At 36.2% G+C, this 18,172-nt stretch overlaps 1 protein-coding gene and 1 long non-coding RNA gene across 3 annotated transcripts; one reads left to right on the top strand and one right to left on the bottom strand.

Annotated features, from left to right (window-relative positions):
• The first annotated feature begins 237 nt into the window (after nucleotides 1–237).
• On the top strand, nucleotides 238–16,369 carry LOC114304929 (uncharacterized). 2 transcript variants are annotated; one of them, XR_014364689.1, is made up of 3 exons: nucleotides 238–401; nucleotides 14,640–14,771; nucleotides 15,998–16,369. It is a non-coding gene; the product is annotated as an uncharacterized LOC114304929 (long non-coding RNA). The 2 variants fall into 2 exon arrangements; XR_014364688.1 differs by lacking the exon at nucleotides 15,998–16,369 and having other exon boundaries at nucleotides 270–401; nucleotides 14,640–14,923.
• Nucleotides 10,067–13,762, bottom strand: LOC114303252 (wall-associated receptor kinase 2-like). Its single transcript, XM_082921212.1, has 3 exons — nucleotides 12,718–13,762; nucleotides 12,422–12,601; nucleotides 10,067–11,512 (listed from the first exon to the last, which is right to left on the bottom strand). The coding sequence occupies exons 1-3, from the start codon at nucleotides 13,580–13,582 to the stop codon at nucleotides 10,305–10,307; spliced, it is 2,253 nt and encodes a 750-aa protein (XP_082777338.1). The 5' UTR covers nucleotides 13,583–13,762; the 3' UTR covers nucleotides 10,067–10,304.
• Nucleotides 16,370–18,172: the final 1,803 nt, after the last annotated feature.

Here is an 18,172-nt window from a genome sequence, read left to right as displayed (position 1 = left end):
GGAGAAATTCTAATATACATCCTTTATCTTATGCACTTTTATTTATGCCAATTTCTTCTTTAATTATAACCAATTTTTTTATTTAGTTATGATATTATTTTAATTGTGATTCATGAATTCTTTAATTATATCTCATGTTATATTTAGTCATGATATATTCTTTTAATTATGACTAAAAAAATTAAAATTATAATATTTTTTTAGTTATAATATTTTTTTTTTTGTTTGCGGGGGCATGGACTGTGTTTTCCTAAATTATGAGTTCATAGCATTTTTTAATAGGGTCCTGTCAGTATACCGGTCTCACCGAAGTATGTCCCCCAGTTTCGTCAAATTTCGTCATCCCGGAAAATACTCTCTCTCTCTCTCTCTCGGTTTGAGACATCGAGAAGCCTTAGGAGGTATCCTTTCTTTTACGAATAATCTGAGCTTGGTTTTTTTTGTATCTGTATGAGTATTGCCTTTTTTGTATCTTTGACTCTGTTTTGATTCTCTTTTGTTGGAATTCATTGGCTTCTCTATTTATGCTAAGTGGAATGATGCATATATGCCTTCTTTACTGTCTGTTAGGTGCTCGATCAAAAGCCACAAACAAACATTGTTATAAATATTTGTTTGCTTTGCTTTACGTTTTCTTTTATCTTGGCTGAGCTTATGAGGGTATAAACAAACATAGGAGCTGTAAAGAACTTCTTTGGATTTCATAGACAGAAATTCAATATTGGGTTAATTGTCAAAGTTAAGGTTTAGTTGTTCCTTTTATATTTGTAATGATAATAATTGTAGCGATAAACCCAAAACAGTACCCTACCAATGGAAAAACCAGTACTTTGTCTGGTACAAGATTGACAACTTTGGTTTATATGTGAAATTGCTGTATTTAGGAAAAAAACAAGGTGAGAATAAATTTGCAAAAGGAAAAGAACAGGACTTACATTGAGAAATTCTACTAAATTACTATTCTTTAAATATTCTTTTATTTTTGGTTGATGTGGATAAAAAAGTGGAATACATGGAAAACAGGGTGAGATTATAATGGAAAGGGCTTAAATTATAGACTTGAAGATAACTGTAGTACGCATCAAATTTAGACTTTGTTAACTGTTGTACATATTGTGTAATTAAATAAAACAAATAGATTCGTATTGTCACTTTGAATTTCAGAATAAGAACATGTTGGAATATTCAAAAATTCATAATAAAATAAAACTAGCAAAAGGAAGCAAACCGAAGCTTGCATTAGACAGTCTCTTTAAAGCAGATTCGCCACCTCACCGGTTGGGTGTTGGAGGTTGTTCGACGTCTGTCTCCCAGGATACGACGAGTGAACCAGCTACAGCAATACACCGACTGAGTAGTTTCAGCGAACAAAACTTTGTAGCATTCTCTCACAAGAAGAATATAATATAAAACCGGAGGAAAACTTTTGAAGACAGGAAGAGCAATTTCTGGTGTAGAAAGCTGAAGGAGAGGGCCTCATTTTATACACACGGAGGGAGAGAGGCAGAGGCTCCCCTACAACAAATGCAGGATTCAATTCTGTATTAACTTGTAAAACCGATGGATTAAATCCATCATGAATAGAGGAGCTAACAGCTCTATTATACACATAGGTTTTGTGTATATATTCTTGCAGCCCACAGATTTGGCTCGGCCCAAAAATATTAAGATGGGTGGGCCAAGCCCAACCCCCACACTCAATCCATTCCAGCAAGCCTCAAGCTCAAGCCCCACGACCCACGGACCAGGACCCTGCCCGATGTGGTCCGGGCGGGCGGGCGGAGCTCGCGTGTGTGGCAATTTTTGCATAACCAACTTGGACCATATTCTTGGCTCAAGTCCATACTTGAAGTAGCCATAACTCCCTTCCTTCGGAAAATTTGGATGCCCCAAAGGGCTCACACCCTTAGGCAAAAAATGGGATTTAAATACCCATCAATGCTCTCCTCTATAATCAATGTGGGATATAAGGTTTTACACATTTCCCAACACCTTTTTCATGAGGCCAACTTAATGAGTCAATTTCTCATTCAAATCTTAATGGTTTTTGGTCATTCTTTTTGTGGTGTAAAGATTTAATTACAAAGAATTTAAACCCACTTTAATCCATCTCAATTGAGGTTTGGCACCCACTTTAATATTGCATTAAAGTCACCAAAAAACCCTTATTTTTCCAACAATCCCTTACATGAATAAAAATTGATTGAATAACAACAAACGGACAATGCTTAACAACAAAGACTCGAAGAGAGTGCAACGAAATAACCTTGGCATCGGAGAGGGTAGCTTTTGGCTTTGAACCTCTCCTAGTGAAGTCTATTGGATTTACTGGCTGCCCAGTGAACACAAAGTCTTGAACTGTTCTGTCGTTTATGTAAACTAAGACAATAAATATTACATAGGAATTACTCTAACCATCGTTCTGTTCTCACTGTTGTGTCCGGTTTGGCCCTGAAACACTAGCCTAGTTCAGTAAGTGGTTTAAAGAATTAGGCCTTGTCAATTCTTATAGAAGCGGCCCCACTTCACACTCACATAGGTGACTCTTCGTGAATATCCTGCTATACTCAGCTCAACAGCTCAACACACTAGAGTCATTAAAAGCTTAGCTTAACCTCTACACTTGCAGGTATCACTGATAAAAGGAATGGCTGGAGGTTTAACCTCCTCAATGACATACTACCATTACAAGCAATTAGGTTGTCCCATTGAACCTAGATCTTGGGATCTCTAGTCAACAGGTTGGGTTTCCATTCCTGTAACACCTTACATTACAGGCCTTAAACCCATTCCTTCTGACGAATTGTCTACTAACACTTGATTTAACCCTTTGGTTAACGGATCCAAAATGTTGTCCTTATACTTTACATAGTCTAAAGTGACAACTCCATTCGAGAGTAGTTGTTGTATAGAATTATGTCTACAACGGATATGTCTAGACTTTTTATTATACATATTACTCTGTGCCCGTCCAATCGCCGATTGACTGTCACAATGAATACAAATGGTTGGCACAGGTTTTGACTAACGTGGAATATCCTCAACGTACTGGCGAAGCCATTCAGCATGTTCAGTTGCTTTATCCAAAGCAATAAACTCAGATTCCATCGTTGATCTAGATAAATACGCTGTCTTGGAAGATTTCCAAGACACAGCTGCCCTTTCGAGGGTAAACACATAACCACTAGTGGATTTGGAGTCCTTTATATCATATATCCAATTAGCATCACTATACCCTTCTAGTACCGCTGGGTATCTGGTATAATGCAGCCTATAACCCTAGGTGTAGCGTAGATAACCTAACACCCGCATAATGCCCCTCAAATAAGTAGCATTCAGATTACTCGTGTATCTACTAAGCCCGCTAACAGAGTAGGCTATGTCCGGCCTTGTACAACTCATCAGATATATCAAACTTCCAATGACCCGAGAATATTCTAGCTAAGAGACACTCTCACCATTATTCTTGGTCAAGTGTAGACTCAAGTCTACCAGTGTCCTAGATACACTTGTATCTGATTTACCAAATTTCTCAAGTATTTTCTTAACATAGTGAGATTGGGAAAGTACAATACCATCAGATGTTCTAACAATCTTAACACCTAGAATTACATCTGCAAGACCCATATTTTTCATGTCAAACTTAGAGTTTAACAACCTCTTGGTAGTTCTAATCATCTCATTATTACTACCAACAATGAGTATGTCATCAACGTATAGACACAAAATGACCTGACTTCTGTCAGTGTCTTTGAGATATACGCATTTGTCACACTTATTGATTTTGAATCCATTTGACAACATAGCATTGTCAAACTTCTCATACCATTGTTTAGGAGCTTGCTTCAAACCATACAATGATTTGACAAGCTTTAGACTTTCTTATTTTGTCTTGGAGCTGAAAACCCCTTGGGTTGCTCCATGTAGAATTCTTCATCTAAATCTCAATTTAAGAAAGCTGTCTTTACATCCATCTGATGTATCTCCAGACCACGTAAAACTGCTATCGCAATCACCATGCTAATGGATGTAACCCTTGTCACAGGTGAATACATATCAAAGTAATCCATGCTTTCTCGCTGCCTATATCCTTTGATAACTAGTCGAGCTTTATACTTATCAATTGACCCATCAGCTTTCATCTTCCTTCTAAAGATCCACTTACTTCTCAAGGCCTTACTGCCTGGGGATAGGTCAACCAACTCCCAAGTATGGTTCTGTAAGATGAAGTCAATCTCACTCTTAATTGCTTCTTTCTACAAAGGACTTTCAGGTGAAGTCACGGCTTCATGGAAAGTTCGAGGTTCTCCCTCTAATATATAAGTCAAGAAGTCCGGACCAAAGGACTTTGCAGTCCTAGCCTTTTTACTCCTTCTTGGCTCATCTACTTTCTCAGTTTGATCATCGACTTGATCATTGACTTGATCATCTATGTGATCATCGTCACCTTCGACCTCTTTCATGGAATTCAGAATCCCTTCTTGGAGATGACAATGAAATACATCTTCAAAGAAAGATACATTTCTTGATTCCATGATAGTATTCTTGTGTATATCTGGAATAGCAGACCTATACACAAGAAATCGATATGCACTACTATTATGTGCATGGCCAATGAATATACATCCACTGACTTTGGTCCTATCCGAACTCGCTTGGGTGTAGGCACCGCTACTTTTGCAAGACACCCCCACATTCGTAGGTATTTATATGAAGGCTTGTGGCCTTTCCATAACTCATATGGAGTCTTGTCCACTTTCTTTTGAGGTATTTTATTAAGAATATAATTCGAGGAGAGAATTGCTTCCCCCCACAAGTTCTGTGGCAACCCAGAACTTATTAACATTGCATTCATCATTTCTTTTAACGTCCTATTTTTCCGCTCAACAACACCATTTGATTGAGGGGAATAAGGCGCTATGGTTTGGTGAATAATTCCAAATTGAGCACACAGCTCAGCAAACGGGGATTCATACTCACTACCACGATCACTTCTTAAAGCCTTGATCTTATGGCTTAGGTGATTCTCAACTTCATTCTTGAAAAGAATAAATTTATCAATCGCCTCATCTTTGCTTTTAAGTAAATACACATAACAGTATTTAGTGCAATCATCAACAAAAGTGATGAAGTACTTGTTGCTACCATGTGATTGTATGACTTTCAAGTCACACACATCACTATGCACTAAATCTAAGGGCTCCATACTTCTTTCAATAGAATGAAAAGAAGTCCTTGTCAATTTTACTTCTACACAAGTTTCACATTTGTGATTTGGATTAATCTTGAAAGATGGTATGTGATCTAATTTGATTAATCTACGTAAAGAGTCAAAATTTATATGACCCAATCTACCATACCATAAATTAGGGGACTCCAATATACCAGCAGAAGAAGAAGCTTTCTCATTAATTTCCGGGACAAGAGTCATTACATTGAGCTTAAACATACCGCTCGACATATATCCTTTCCCCACATAGACCTCGCTTTTGGTCAATGCGACCTTATCAGCCTCAAACACCATTTTGAAGCCATGCTTACTCAAGAACGACCCTGAAACGAGGTTCTTATGAATGTCCGGCAGAAATAGAACATCGTTCAAAGTCAACTCTTTTCCTGAAATCATCTTCAGGACCACCTTGCCATTTCCCTTAATAGTTGAGGTGGCAAGTTCCCCATGAACAACTTCTCACCATTTGAAACTGGTTCGAAGATTGTGAACATCTTCTTCTCAGCACATATGTGGGGAGTGGCCCCAATCTCCACCCATCATTCCTTCGGGTTGGACCACACCATATTCACTTCTGAGACGACGGCTGCCAGATGCATGTCGTCCACATCTTGTGATAGATCTTCCATCTCAGCCATGTGAGCCCACCTTTTGTTCTGTGGAGGGTACTTCTTGTAAGGCTTCTTCTTCTTGCAGCAGTCAACCACCCGATGCCCATTGTTTCCACAGTTAAAGCACTTTTTATTGAACCTAAAAGTAGGTCCATATGGCTTGTAGACTGGCCTTTTGGAGACACCGCCTCTCACCCCCAACTTCGAGCTTTTGCTTGTTGGTGATTTTTTTCTCACCCCCGAGGACTAGCCATGCTCAACCACGTTTGCTTTCACCGTGGAGGTACTTCCTCCTTACTTTCTGTTGTCTTCCTTAATACAGAGCCTGACAACGAGCTCTTCGATTGTCATCTCCTTTCGCTTGTGCTTCAAGTAGTTCTTGAAGTCTTTCCAGCCATTAGACAGCTTCTCAATTAGCACAGTTGCCTGGAATGATTCACTCAGGAACATTCCCTCTGCATAAATCTCGTGCAGAATTACTTGGAACTCTTGGACTTGACTAGTGACAGTTTTTGAGTCCATTTTGAAGTCCAGAAACCGGCCAGCAACAAATTTCTTGGCCCCAGCATCCTCGGTCTTGTACTTCTTGTCCAAAGCATCCCACAGCTCCTTTGCTGACTTTTTGGCATAAACACGTCGAAAGTGAATCTGCCAAGCCATTCAGAACATAGTTTCGGCAAAGGAAGTCTGACTGCGTCCAAGCATCTAGAGCCATGAGCTTCTGTTTATCTTGCTCATTCTCTGCCACAGTTGGTGAATCCTCACTCAAAAATCTCGCAAGGCTTAGAGTAGTCAGGTATAACAACATTTTTTACTGCCACCTCTTCAAATTCAATCCCATGAACTTCTCTGGGTGCTCATGATGGTTGATCGGGCCTCCCGGAATAGCAGGAGCAACAACAGGGTTGACCACAAAGGTCACAACAACCGTGTTGACCATAGAGGTCACAGCAGTAGGGGTTGGCAAGCCAGTTGCCCTGGGCTTCTGATCCCCACCAACATTAGCAGCAGCAATAGCATCGGTAACCATTGCCATTTCTGAAAAAATACAACATAATTTCACTTTCTGTGTTTCTAGAAATTATTAACACTAGAAAATCTCATAGTTGGAAATTCAATTCAAAACTAGTCTCACCACTTAACCTAGAATCGAACATGGTCAGGAATATTTCCAAGAAGACTGGAGGAGTCACATCGGTCCCACTTAAAACTCAGTTAACCTTTTGATAAAACTTTCAAGAGTATGTTGACTCCTAGTTTATGGGAGACAATTTTTAGAATTAAATTTTCTAAGGGATTGACTAGGTTAAAACAAGCCAAGTTCCAAACTTACAAGCAATTTAAAAATTTCTAACGAAATTATAAGCAATGGAAAAATTGCTACAACAATTACGAGCAAATAAAAGTTGCTTAAATACATTGGTAAGTAATCACTACTAAATCTCAAGCAAAAAATTGCTTCAATGATAAAGACAGTAACCAATCCATAAGGATTTCATTTAGTCCAAAAATTTCTTTCCCCGCTTAGGTATTCCTATTCAACACAAAGGTTAGTAGTCTATAATTTTGTTTTACAGTTCCAAATCCTATTCATTTGGATATATATATATTTTTTTCCATTCCATTTTGCATAGGTATTGCCTGTAAAGAAAGTTAGCACAAAACCACAAAAAAATACAAAGCAGATAATTGGAGGAAAAAAAAAAACTGTAAAAACAATAAATTAATCTAAACCTTCTAGTACCCTAGTTAATGGCAAAAGTCACTAATGAATCAAAAGATAGATGGGTTACAAAAATAAACCTATAACTCTAAGAATTAAATTAAAAGGTAACACCCATGAGTTATATATATACAAAATTATTACACAATAAATATGTAAATAAACATAGACAAGTTAAAAAAAATTGATAACTCCAAAACCTTAAATTTAAAAATTAATTTATACAATAACCATTTAGCAATTAACATGCAAATAATTCTAGAAATTAAATCATGTAAGATATACTAAAATCAAGAAAATAATAGGCATGACAAAAATTGCAACACCCATAATCAAGCAAATTATATTATAAAATTAAAAGTCATGCAAATCATGGTAGGGAATTATGAACCATACTCATAAAATAAAATCATACTAAAACAATTAAGTATGCAAATTATGCTAGAGCATTCTAATTGAACTAAGCAATTAGAGGATAACATTGCATAATTTACAATCTTGTATTTCCAGGGAAAAACAGTGAACTATTAGCGAAAAAATAGGTACCGAATTTCTAGACAAAACAGTAGCAAACAAATGTTGGTCTTTTTTTCCAATTCATTAAGCCTTATACCATGCAATATAGGAACTCATAGAAACGACAGAGCAGCATGCAAGTCAAATTGATTTACAATCATGTTCAGTGATATAAAAGAAAAAAAAAATGAATCTGTGCAATAGAAGTAGATTTATGGGGACAGTGTAGTACTTATTTACTACCCACATGAAGAGATGTACATAAGGACAATGAACTACATATTTGTCCAATTACATAAGACAAAATTCCTATTAATGAAATAGTAAGCAATCTTATAACAGTGTACAATCCTAGGAAAAATAACTAGTCCAATTACATATGAATTTATTTGTTCTAATTTCATGAAAAATACTAATCTGTTTTAAGTTTGTTGTACATATTGTGTAATTAAATAAAAACAAATAGATTTATATTGAACAATCATTTTGAATTTCAGAACAAGAACATATTGGAATTTACAGAAATTCATAATAAAATAAAACTAGCAAAAGGAAGCAAACCGAAGCCTGCACTAGACAGTTTCCTTAAAATAGATTCACCGCCTCACTGATTGGGTGCTAGAGGTTGTTCGACGTCTGTCTCCTAGGATACGACGGTTGGACCAGCTACAGCAATGCACCGACTGAGTGGCTTCGGCAAACAGAACTTTGCAGCACTCTCTCACAGGAAGAATATAATATAAAACTTTTGAAGGCATGAGGACCAATTTCTGGTGTAGAAAGCTGAAGGAGAGGGCCTCCTTTTATACACATGGAGGGAGAGAGGAAGAGGCTCTCCTGCAACAAATGCAGGATTCAATTTTGTATTAGCCTGCAAAACTGATGGATTAAATCCATCACATAGGTTTTGTGTATATATTTCTGCAGTCCACAGATCTGGCTTGGCCCAAAAAGATTAAGATGGGTAGGCCAAGCCCAACCCCCAAGCCTCACGGCGGTCCGGGCGGGCGGCAATTTTTGCATAACCAACTTGGACCATAGTCTTGGCCGAAGTCCATCCTTGAAGCATCCATAACTCCCTTCTTTCGGAAAATTTGGACGCCCCAAAGAACTCACACCCTTAGGCAAAAAATGGGATTTAAATACCCATCAATGTTCTCCTCTACAATCAATGTGGGATACAAGGTTTTACACCTTTCCCAACACGTCTTTCATGAGAACAACTTAATGAGTCAATTTCTCATTCAAATCCCAATGGTTTTTGGTCATTCTTTTTGTGGTGTAAAGATTTCATTACAAAGAATCTAAATCCACTTTAATCCACCTCCATTGAGGTTTGGCACCCACTTTAATATTGCATTAAAGTCACCAAAAAACCATTATTTTTCCAACAATAACATCTAATCAATTATAGACTTGAAAGTTAATTGTAGTAAGCATCAGAAAAGTAGAAAAATTTGGGTTCATCTTGCTTTGATGAGCCCACTTTAGGATCATCAAGATAATATGAGGATTTGAGGGCCTGACAAATTGAAAGGCCAATTGGTACCACTTGACCAACAAAGCCCTTTAGTAATTTTTCTTGTGGGTACATTGGCTGTAACATGAAAAGTAGTTGTCTGTGGCAATACTCGAGTTTTAACATCCCAATAAAGTGTTAGGATTCTGTCCCATCTGACCTTATCCCAGTTCATTAAGCCCTTAATGATCTTGAAGTAATTTAAAATTGATAAAAAAGCAAATGATGTAAAAGGTTTGGAATTAGGTTGTTTCATATCGACTATGGGTCCTTCAGGGCTGATCCAACATTTGGAAATTCTCCTAAGTTATCAAATTTGATTCAAACTGTTAAATTGATCCATCAACTTGTTATCTAACCATACTGCATCAGCTGGACTTTTAAACGACAATAAAATCATTTGTTTGTGACGATGAAATGAAAAGGTAAAGTGGTACTGATGGTGCTTCATTGATAGAGTGTGTAGATGTGCTCCAAACTGCAAAGTTTTATAATTCATTATTCATCTGATACATAAAGACAGGATTTGCATCAATAGCTACCTTTCAAGAAAAACATTTGATGCTCAAAGTCTAAAATCAAACAAATTCAACCTCAACATATATAACCAAATATTCCAAACAATTCACAGGGTTATTTGACAAATTGGCTGAAATAAAAATATTACAAAACATCTAAGGAACATAGACCATCATAAGTAACACCTTATCGTCCACTATGAAATGGTGACATGACATGTTTTGCTATGCTATCACAAGCTGCTGAATTGCTCATACTAGTGCCACCACTATAAGCATCTGAAAGTTGATCTCCAAGCAAATACTGAGTCTCTTCTAAATTTTTCTTGTCATTTAACCATGAGTTTTTCTCCATCATTCTCAATCCCTCTAGCTCCATTGCCACTTCCTTCATGGTTGGCCTTTCGTCACCTTTCACTCTTAAGCATCTCTTTGTTAAAATAGCGACTTCCTTTAGTTGGTCAGCCTTTGCATCATTTATCACCTGTTCATCAACAATTTCAAACAAGTGATCTTCTTTCATTGCTGAAATAAAATACATTGCTAAATTTCTATCTGCTTCAGGCCTGTCAAAAGAAATTGCTTTCTTGCCGGTTAGCAATTCCACAAGGACAACCCCAAAGCTGTAAACATCACTCCTTTCAGTCAAATGGCTTGTTTGGAAGTACTCTGGGTCCAAGTAACCAAGTGTACCTTGAACCAATGTGGTTAATTGAGTTTGGTCTACGGGGATCAACCTCGAAGAGCCAAAATCGGATACTTTTGCAATGTAATTGTTGTCTAATAGTATGTTAGTGGACTTAACATCTCTATGAATGATAGGAGTGCTAGCGGCAGAGTGCAAATATGAAAGGGCCGCTGCAGTTTCTGTTGCTATCCTTAAACGATTCTCCCATGTTATTGAGGATGTGCCACCTACAGTGTGTATGTGGTCATAGAGAGTCCCATTGGTAATAAATTCATAGACTAGTAAAGGAACTTGCGTCTCCAAACAACACCCTAGGAGTTTCACAACATTCCTATGGTTGACTTGGGAGAGAATTATGACTTCGTTAATGAATTGCTCAATCTGGGACTGGCTCTGTTCTGCTACTTTGGACTTCTTAATGGCAACTACGGTGTTATCTGGTAATACTCCCTTGTAGACTGTTCCTTGGCCACCTTGGCCCAGGATTCTACTTTCATGGTAGTTGTTTGTTGCCTTCTTAAGGTCCTCTGCAGTAAAGATTTTAGCGGACTGTACTGATCCTTCACGTATGGAAAGTTGTTGTTGTAACATGATCCCACCATTTTTCTGAAAGAACTTCTCTCTGAGATTGATGATATTCCTTTGCCTATATCCCCAATATAGCCAGGAGCCACCAAAAAGTAGCAATGATGTGCTTATGCTTATGCCTGTAGGGATTGGAATGGAGAGGTCAATATTGAGAATTCAAATTTCAAATTAGTTTATGATCAAACGAAAAAGCTACTAACCCCCAAGAATGAAGTGTATCATAGATTTAAATTTGGTGTGGAATGCACAACACCTAGAATGAATCTAGTTTATACATTTCATTTTCTGGGTGCAATTTCAGCCATATTTGGATGACAATTTTTTTTTTTTTGTAATTCCATTCTTCTTTGACTTACCAAACACAACCAATACATGAAAATGGAAAAATAAGATGAGAGAATTGGTTGTTCAGCTTTCTACTTAAACATTAGTTTGCTTAAATGAAGATGCCATGAAACTGGAGATATATCATGTTCAAAGTGCTTCTTATCTTTGCATCAATAATTGGGGACTCTAAACTTCAAACTAAAGATGAGAGTCCAAATCACAAGCATTGATGGGTTGAACATTGATGAAAATTTAATCTTCTGACAATAATATAATGGCCTCGTTTGGGAAGTGGCTATTTTAGTAGGCTAGGCTATTTGGCTATTTTAGTAGGCTATTTTAGTTTTTGTATTTGGGAAGATGAGATAGATTTTATTTGAGTTGTTGTATTGAAAAATGTGTTGAAATGATATTTAAATTTAAAATGACAAATTTGTCCCTAAAATTATAATTTTTAAAATTGATATAAAGGGGCAAAATGGTAATTTAGCCGTTGATGTAACATTTTGGGGCTGTGACAGTGTAGGCACAGCCTACACTGTCCGGGCAGCAGCCTATATATATATATGTATTTTTTTTTTTTTGAAAACCTATGAACAGTGTTGCTTTTGGGCTTTTTTTCTCAAATGAGGCTATAATAGCCTCATTTTCGGCTTCCCAAACAGCGCCAATTAAAAGCATGTGGGTGTAGGTGTACCTACCCAGTGCAATCTTAATCAAGGGAAGGATGTTGTTGGAATCTGGAATTGGACTGCAACCTAATCCATCTGTTCTTCCATCACCTTCATAGCCCTCTGGACAAGAACAACTGTATGTACCAGGTAAATTGTGGCATATGATGTTGCAGGGACTTGGGCTTGAAATAACGCACTCATCAATATCTGAAGCGAAGAACCACCAAGTTTGATCTTTGATGTCAAATTCGATAGCTACAGTATATAAATCATAGCATCAATGCTAAGAAGAAATTGAAAGCTTTCAACATAGTTGTTGTTACCTGTACAACCATCAGGAGAATAAGGGTTCCCTTCATATCCCACGGAGCAATTGCAGCGATACCCAGGACCATTGTCAAAGTCATAACAGTCGCTATTAGCCTTGCAAGCAAAACTAGTTAGATTTTTTTTGGCTTCATCACATCTTTGGTTCCCTACTGCCCAATCAAGCACCACTGGAACCATTGATCTATTTTGTAAGTTTGCAAGATCTATAGAAGAGAAGGTATAATTAGTTTCCTCGGCTACAAAAGCATAACTGCATGGATTGAACTCCCAAACATGAGTATGGTTGTCATGGCTACTGACATTGAATTTGAAACTTGTCACTTCCATTGGGATACTTTTCTCACAGCAGCCAATGCCAGAACAAGAGCCGTTGATCACGTTGTCGATACTGTCACATTGTGACAAGCAACCCGTGCTATAGTTTCGTCCCTCAAAACCCTCAATAACACCGTAGGTGTCACAGCCTATGGCTATGAACTTATTTCGGGTGACTGAGATGGGGAATTTGCCGGATCTGACTGAGATTTGATTGTTGGAAACCTGAAGACCCTGTTTGTTGTAGCAATCAAGAGCTATCGAGGATGATATGTGTAATTCACCAGAAAGAAGTATGTCTGTGATCTCTATGCTACCCTCACTTGTATTTAAATACAGCTTGTGAGGGTCGGAGGAGTGGTCACAAAAAACATGAAAATGTTCTTCCATGTAGCATCCTTCCTTTGTGCCAAATGGGTACGTGATGTTAATGGCACCACAACTAGTTGGGCAACCAGATGAGGTTTCAGCGGCGGCAGCAACAGTAGCAGCAGCAAGAACAGCTGCTCCCAAAACCCATGCTAACATAGGCTGCAGAAGCATCCTAGGTAAATATATGGGTAGAGTTAGCTTTCTAGGAATGAGATATCATTCTGGGCTATCCCATTTGATGGGTCTTAAGGTTTGGTTTGGTTTGGTTTGGTTTATATATCATTCTAAGCTGCAGGAGCAATATAGGAAGAACAAGAAAACTCTGTAGGCTGTGTTTGAAAAATAAACAATGACATCATTGAAGTAGGTCTAGTCTTTATTAACAACCTGTTGACAATGCCACATTAAGAATATCTTAATTTTCTCAAGTTAGGAAATGATTTTCATACTTTGGTTAAGCAAGTTTCTACCTGCCTCATATGATAATCACTAATGACAAGCTTTCTGATTCAACACATGATGAAAGTTACAGGATGGGCTTGACAAAGTACTTCAGGTCACTGTCACCATGAAAATTAATCATATATGTACTTTTTTTGCGAGCACTAAAAGTCTTCTCTGCTTTTATTCTTCGATAGATATATCCTAGGACCTTCATGAGATGGCCACTTTTCTTTGAAGTACTCGTCAATATTTTCCTTCTCATCTACTTGGACATTCACACTATGAACGAACTTAATTTGTTTTTATTTTCTTCTCTTTCATTTTTTAAGTCTTACCTCACACAAGAATATGATTTCCCCACTCGTGTTTATTAACTTGATCCCACTTTTTTTGTCTAGTGATCAAAATTTTGTTCATTCATAGCATTATTATTTATTTATTTCATTTTAGAACTTCCAGTTAGTATTGGTCTCCTCGGCCACCCATGGGCCAATAGCTGACTGAGTCATTTGTATTCATGGAAAAGTATTGATGTGTAGAGCTTTAAAATTTTGCTGACTTTGGATAAGGAATTTTTATTTTATTTATTTATTTATTTAATTTTTTGTTGCACAAGGATATTTTTCCAAGCAAAAAAGGCTTAAAAGACTTGGATAAGAATTTTCCGCATTAATTTTTCTCTTATAATCGTGTTATGTCTTTTACTAGACAAAAACATGTCACTAAATCTTATAATTTTATTTTATTTATTTATTTTTATTTTTTTTTTGGGTTCAATGGTAAGAACTTGCATGCACATCGACTAGTCCCCTCCTAGGTCACGCCGAGACTATGAAGAAATTTCTTTTTTGCAGCCTCATCTCAAAAGTTGAACCCTATGTGAGAAGCATACCTACCAACGACGACAATTTTCAAGGTTACTCAGTCTTATAATTCAATTGTTTAAAGTTAACACATGGTCATGTATTAGCCACAATTCTAAATTTCATTTGTGAAATGATTTGTCAGACTTGGTATTGTCGGTGCGCTAATCCAAGAAACAATCTATGGTGCTTACTAACCCAAAAATCATTTTCTGGACATTAATACAAGCAGCTCCATTTTCCATCTCAACACATTGGTTTGAAGTTGGTTTAAATGTGAAGTTGATGAATTTGAACAAAAACATTGTAAGACTAAATTTGCAAAAAGTATTTAAAAAAAAATTATATTAAAAAATTCTACTAGTTTTATGATTTTTTTTTTAAATTTTTTTTTGAAACTTTAAATATTTCTAAAAAAATAATAGATTCTTTTGTTTTAGGTTGATTTGGATAAACATTTGGAATATAGGTGTTGGAAAGTACTATAAATACCATCTCATTCCATGGCTTTGATGCATAAATTAAGGTTTGTTTTAGGATTCATACATTATGTCTAGTCGAGTATATAAGAAAGAGTGCATGGCATAAATTGATTCGCTGTACACATAGAAAGTTGTGTAATTTCTGTGTGGATTGATCGTTGTATCCTAGAGGCAGGACGTCCATTAATTGCAAGCACTAGAGGCGAGGGGGAAATTCTGTCTTCAAGACACAGAGTTCAAACATTGGCCTCAGTCACAATGTGTATTAAATTTACAAAATTTTTGTAAGAAATTTCTTGTGTTTTATTTGATTATTTATTTGCATTAAATTGATTTTACCGAAAATATTTTTCCTACAATTTTAAGACATAATTTTCCCTATATGTAGTGATACCGATTAATTCTTTTGGTAAAATTAATTTTTTGCATATCGTTTTTCTGCATAATATGTTTCTTGTTTAGAGTAAAACTTTCAGTATTGTCTGATTTTATTCACTAGTAATAGAATCCATAAATGTTGATGGTTTTTATCTGAAATTGTGTCTAACACAAATCTCGATCAAATTTGTTTTCGTTTCTAGATTTATATAATTTGTTTGTTAGTATTTCTGGTTCTCTGGATATTGGTTCTCTTGATATGGTATTATTTTATGGAACTTGTTTCTTTATCAGTGTTATGATTAATACTAAATCTGTGTTTATATTCTTCATATTTTTAAAGATTACTAGTATTTATTCGAAATAGAATTTATATCTATTGTGTGTATGATACTCTTCTTTCATATTATGTGCTGTAGATAGGACCTTGTTCTTTCTTTTCCTTACTAAGAGACCAATAGGCCAAAAGGAAAATCTATAGAAGTAGTTCGGTTGTCATTCTTTCCGAATCGATTTCTTGTCTTTTAAGACATTGATTTTCTGCTTTATGCATCATTTTATTTCGTCTTGTGATATTATGTTTAAATCCGTTTGTCTAAAACTGTTTATTTATTTAGTATGTCTGTATAAAGTTTTATACAGGTTTTTAATTGTGATATCCTGATATCTTCTAATGTTTGTGTTCAATTGTTTACTTACATGAGAGTGAAACAGGCTTTGTATTCTGTATTTTTGTTAATCAATTGTGAACAATTTTAGAATGAATGGGTATAATTTGTTTGGTTTTCATCTGTGTAATTTGTTATACAAATTTCTAATTATTTTATATTATAAAAACAGTTTTGTTTGAACCAAAAATTCTAATTGTGTGTTGATCTAGTCTTTTTCTGATTAAATGATTTGCTGTAATCGATTTGAGTATTGTTGATTTGCAACTATGAACAAAGTATAAAGTCACAAGTAATGCTTTTACGAACAGTAGGCAATGGTTAATACACACGAGGAAGTGACTTTTTGTTTGTGGTGTTTGGAATTTCAAATTTCGAATTTCTTTTAAATCCATTTCATGGTGTTTTGTCTTCTTTGGTTTTAAATTAAAAACAATTGTGTTGTTTTAGTTACACTCAAATTTGTTTGTGGTTTGAGAACTTTTTTATCTTAATTTGTGGTGTTGTGCATGATAAATTTATATATGTTAATCTATTCATGCGACCCATTCTTTTGTATGATACGTATTATATGTATGTACAGATGTGAATTCATGTTATTTTTGTTAAATTAACTTCATATTATTGGGAATGATAAATTGATATGTGGACTCTGTAAATGAGCGTGTATTAATTTGAGTATTTTCAATTAATTTGGAATGAGTTTTTATGACATCATATTGCTATGGCATTTTTAAAATTAAAAAAAAAAATATATGACCAATTTTTCAATGCTATGTTTGGGATTTAAATAAAATCTTATTTAAAATTTTATGAAATTTTTAATTAATTTATGATTGTGAAGATGACATTACCGTTGAATTTTCTCTAGAGTATTACATGGAAAAGTATATTTCCTTTATAAATTATCTTTCGTTTACTTGTGGTAATTGTATTCTTGCAACGTCAAAGTGATCATTGACACTAGAAAAGTTTAAACATGATGGTTTAAATAGTGATGCCATTCCATTTAATTAGAAGTGGATTGATGAAACTTTTGTTTTTGATTATTATTTTGTTAATAATCAATTTGAAAATTACTTTTATATGCTTTAATAGGTATCCAATTGTTTTGACAGCATAAAAAGCGCATATTGTGTTTAGTATAAACCCGTAATTTAAGAGTGAGTAGTTAGTTTTCGTGGGGTTTATTTATGCGTGATAAAACTGATGGAATGATGTAAGATATATGTCTTGCGTCAAATACAAATTTGTCATGAGTGTGTGTTGATAGTTGTAACATTGATACTTGTTTGAAAATTAGTTATGCTTTTTGTTAGGAGTGTAAAAATAGCTCGCGACCTGTGGGCGGCCTGAAGCCCGTCTGGGGCCCAGAGTGGGCTTACCCCGATTAGGCCCAAGCCCAACCCAATACCCTAGGCCTGGGCCTGGGCCATCATTTTGAAACTCGGCCGGACCCACCTAGGCCGGCCTGTGGCCCGACCCATCGACCCGCTCATGGCCCACTCAAAGCCCGGCTCAAGGCCTAACCCGCTCGGCCCACCTGAGGCCCAGTGTCATTTTTAGTGGAAAAAAATAAAATTTTGATGAAAAGAATAGAAAAAAATTTAAAAAAAAAAGTTCTAGCCCAACCCAAGCTTGAGCCCACCGGCCCGGCCCACCCAAGGCCCGAATACCCCTTGGGCCGGGGCTTGAGCATAATTTTCTATCCTGTAGGCCGGCCCAGCCCGGCTCAAATTTTGACGGGAGCCCACGAGGCCCGACATAGGTCGGGCCAGGCCAAATTTACACCCTATTTTTTGTGTTAATTTTTGTATTATCACAAATGTGGGGAAGAGAAGCAAAATTATCTACTAATCAAGATTTATGACAAGTTAGCCACAAAAACTCGAACAAGAAGTACTCAAAATTAAGAGTTTGAATATT

Source organism: Camellia sinensis, chromosome 3 (genome assembly GCF_055761805.1).
Source record: "Camellia sinensis isolate YWXY chromosome 3, ASM5576180v1, whole genome shotgun sequence".
NCBI classification, from domain to species: domain Eukaryota; kingdom Viridiplantae; phylum Streptophyta; class Magnoliopsida; order Ericales; family Theaceae; genus Camellia; species Camellia sinensis.
The sequence above is the reverse complement of the archived record's forward strand: the minus strand, read 5'-3'. Positions and strand labels throughout refer to the sequence as shown.

Excerpts from the sequence above, each read along its gene's own strand:
- LOC114303252 (XM_082921212.1), bottom strand. The coding sequence starts at position 13,582 with ATGCTTCTGCAGCCTATGTTAGCATGGGTTTTGGGAGCAGCTGTTCTT. Across the intron at positions 12,602-12,717 it reads TTCTCCTGATGGTTGTACAG|ATATTGATGAGTGCGTTATT; the intron begins GTAACAACAACT and ends TCTTCGCTTCAG. Across the intron at positions 11,513-12,421 it reads CTTGATTAAGATTGCACTGG|GCATAAGCATAAGCACATCA; the intron begins GTAGGTACACCT and ends CAATCCCTACAG.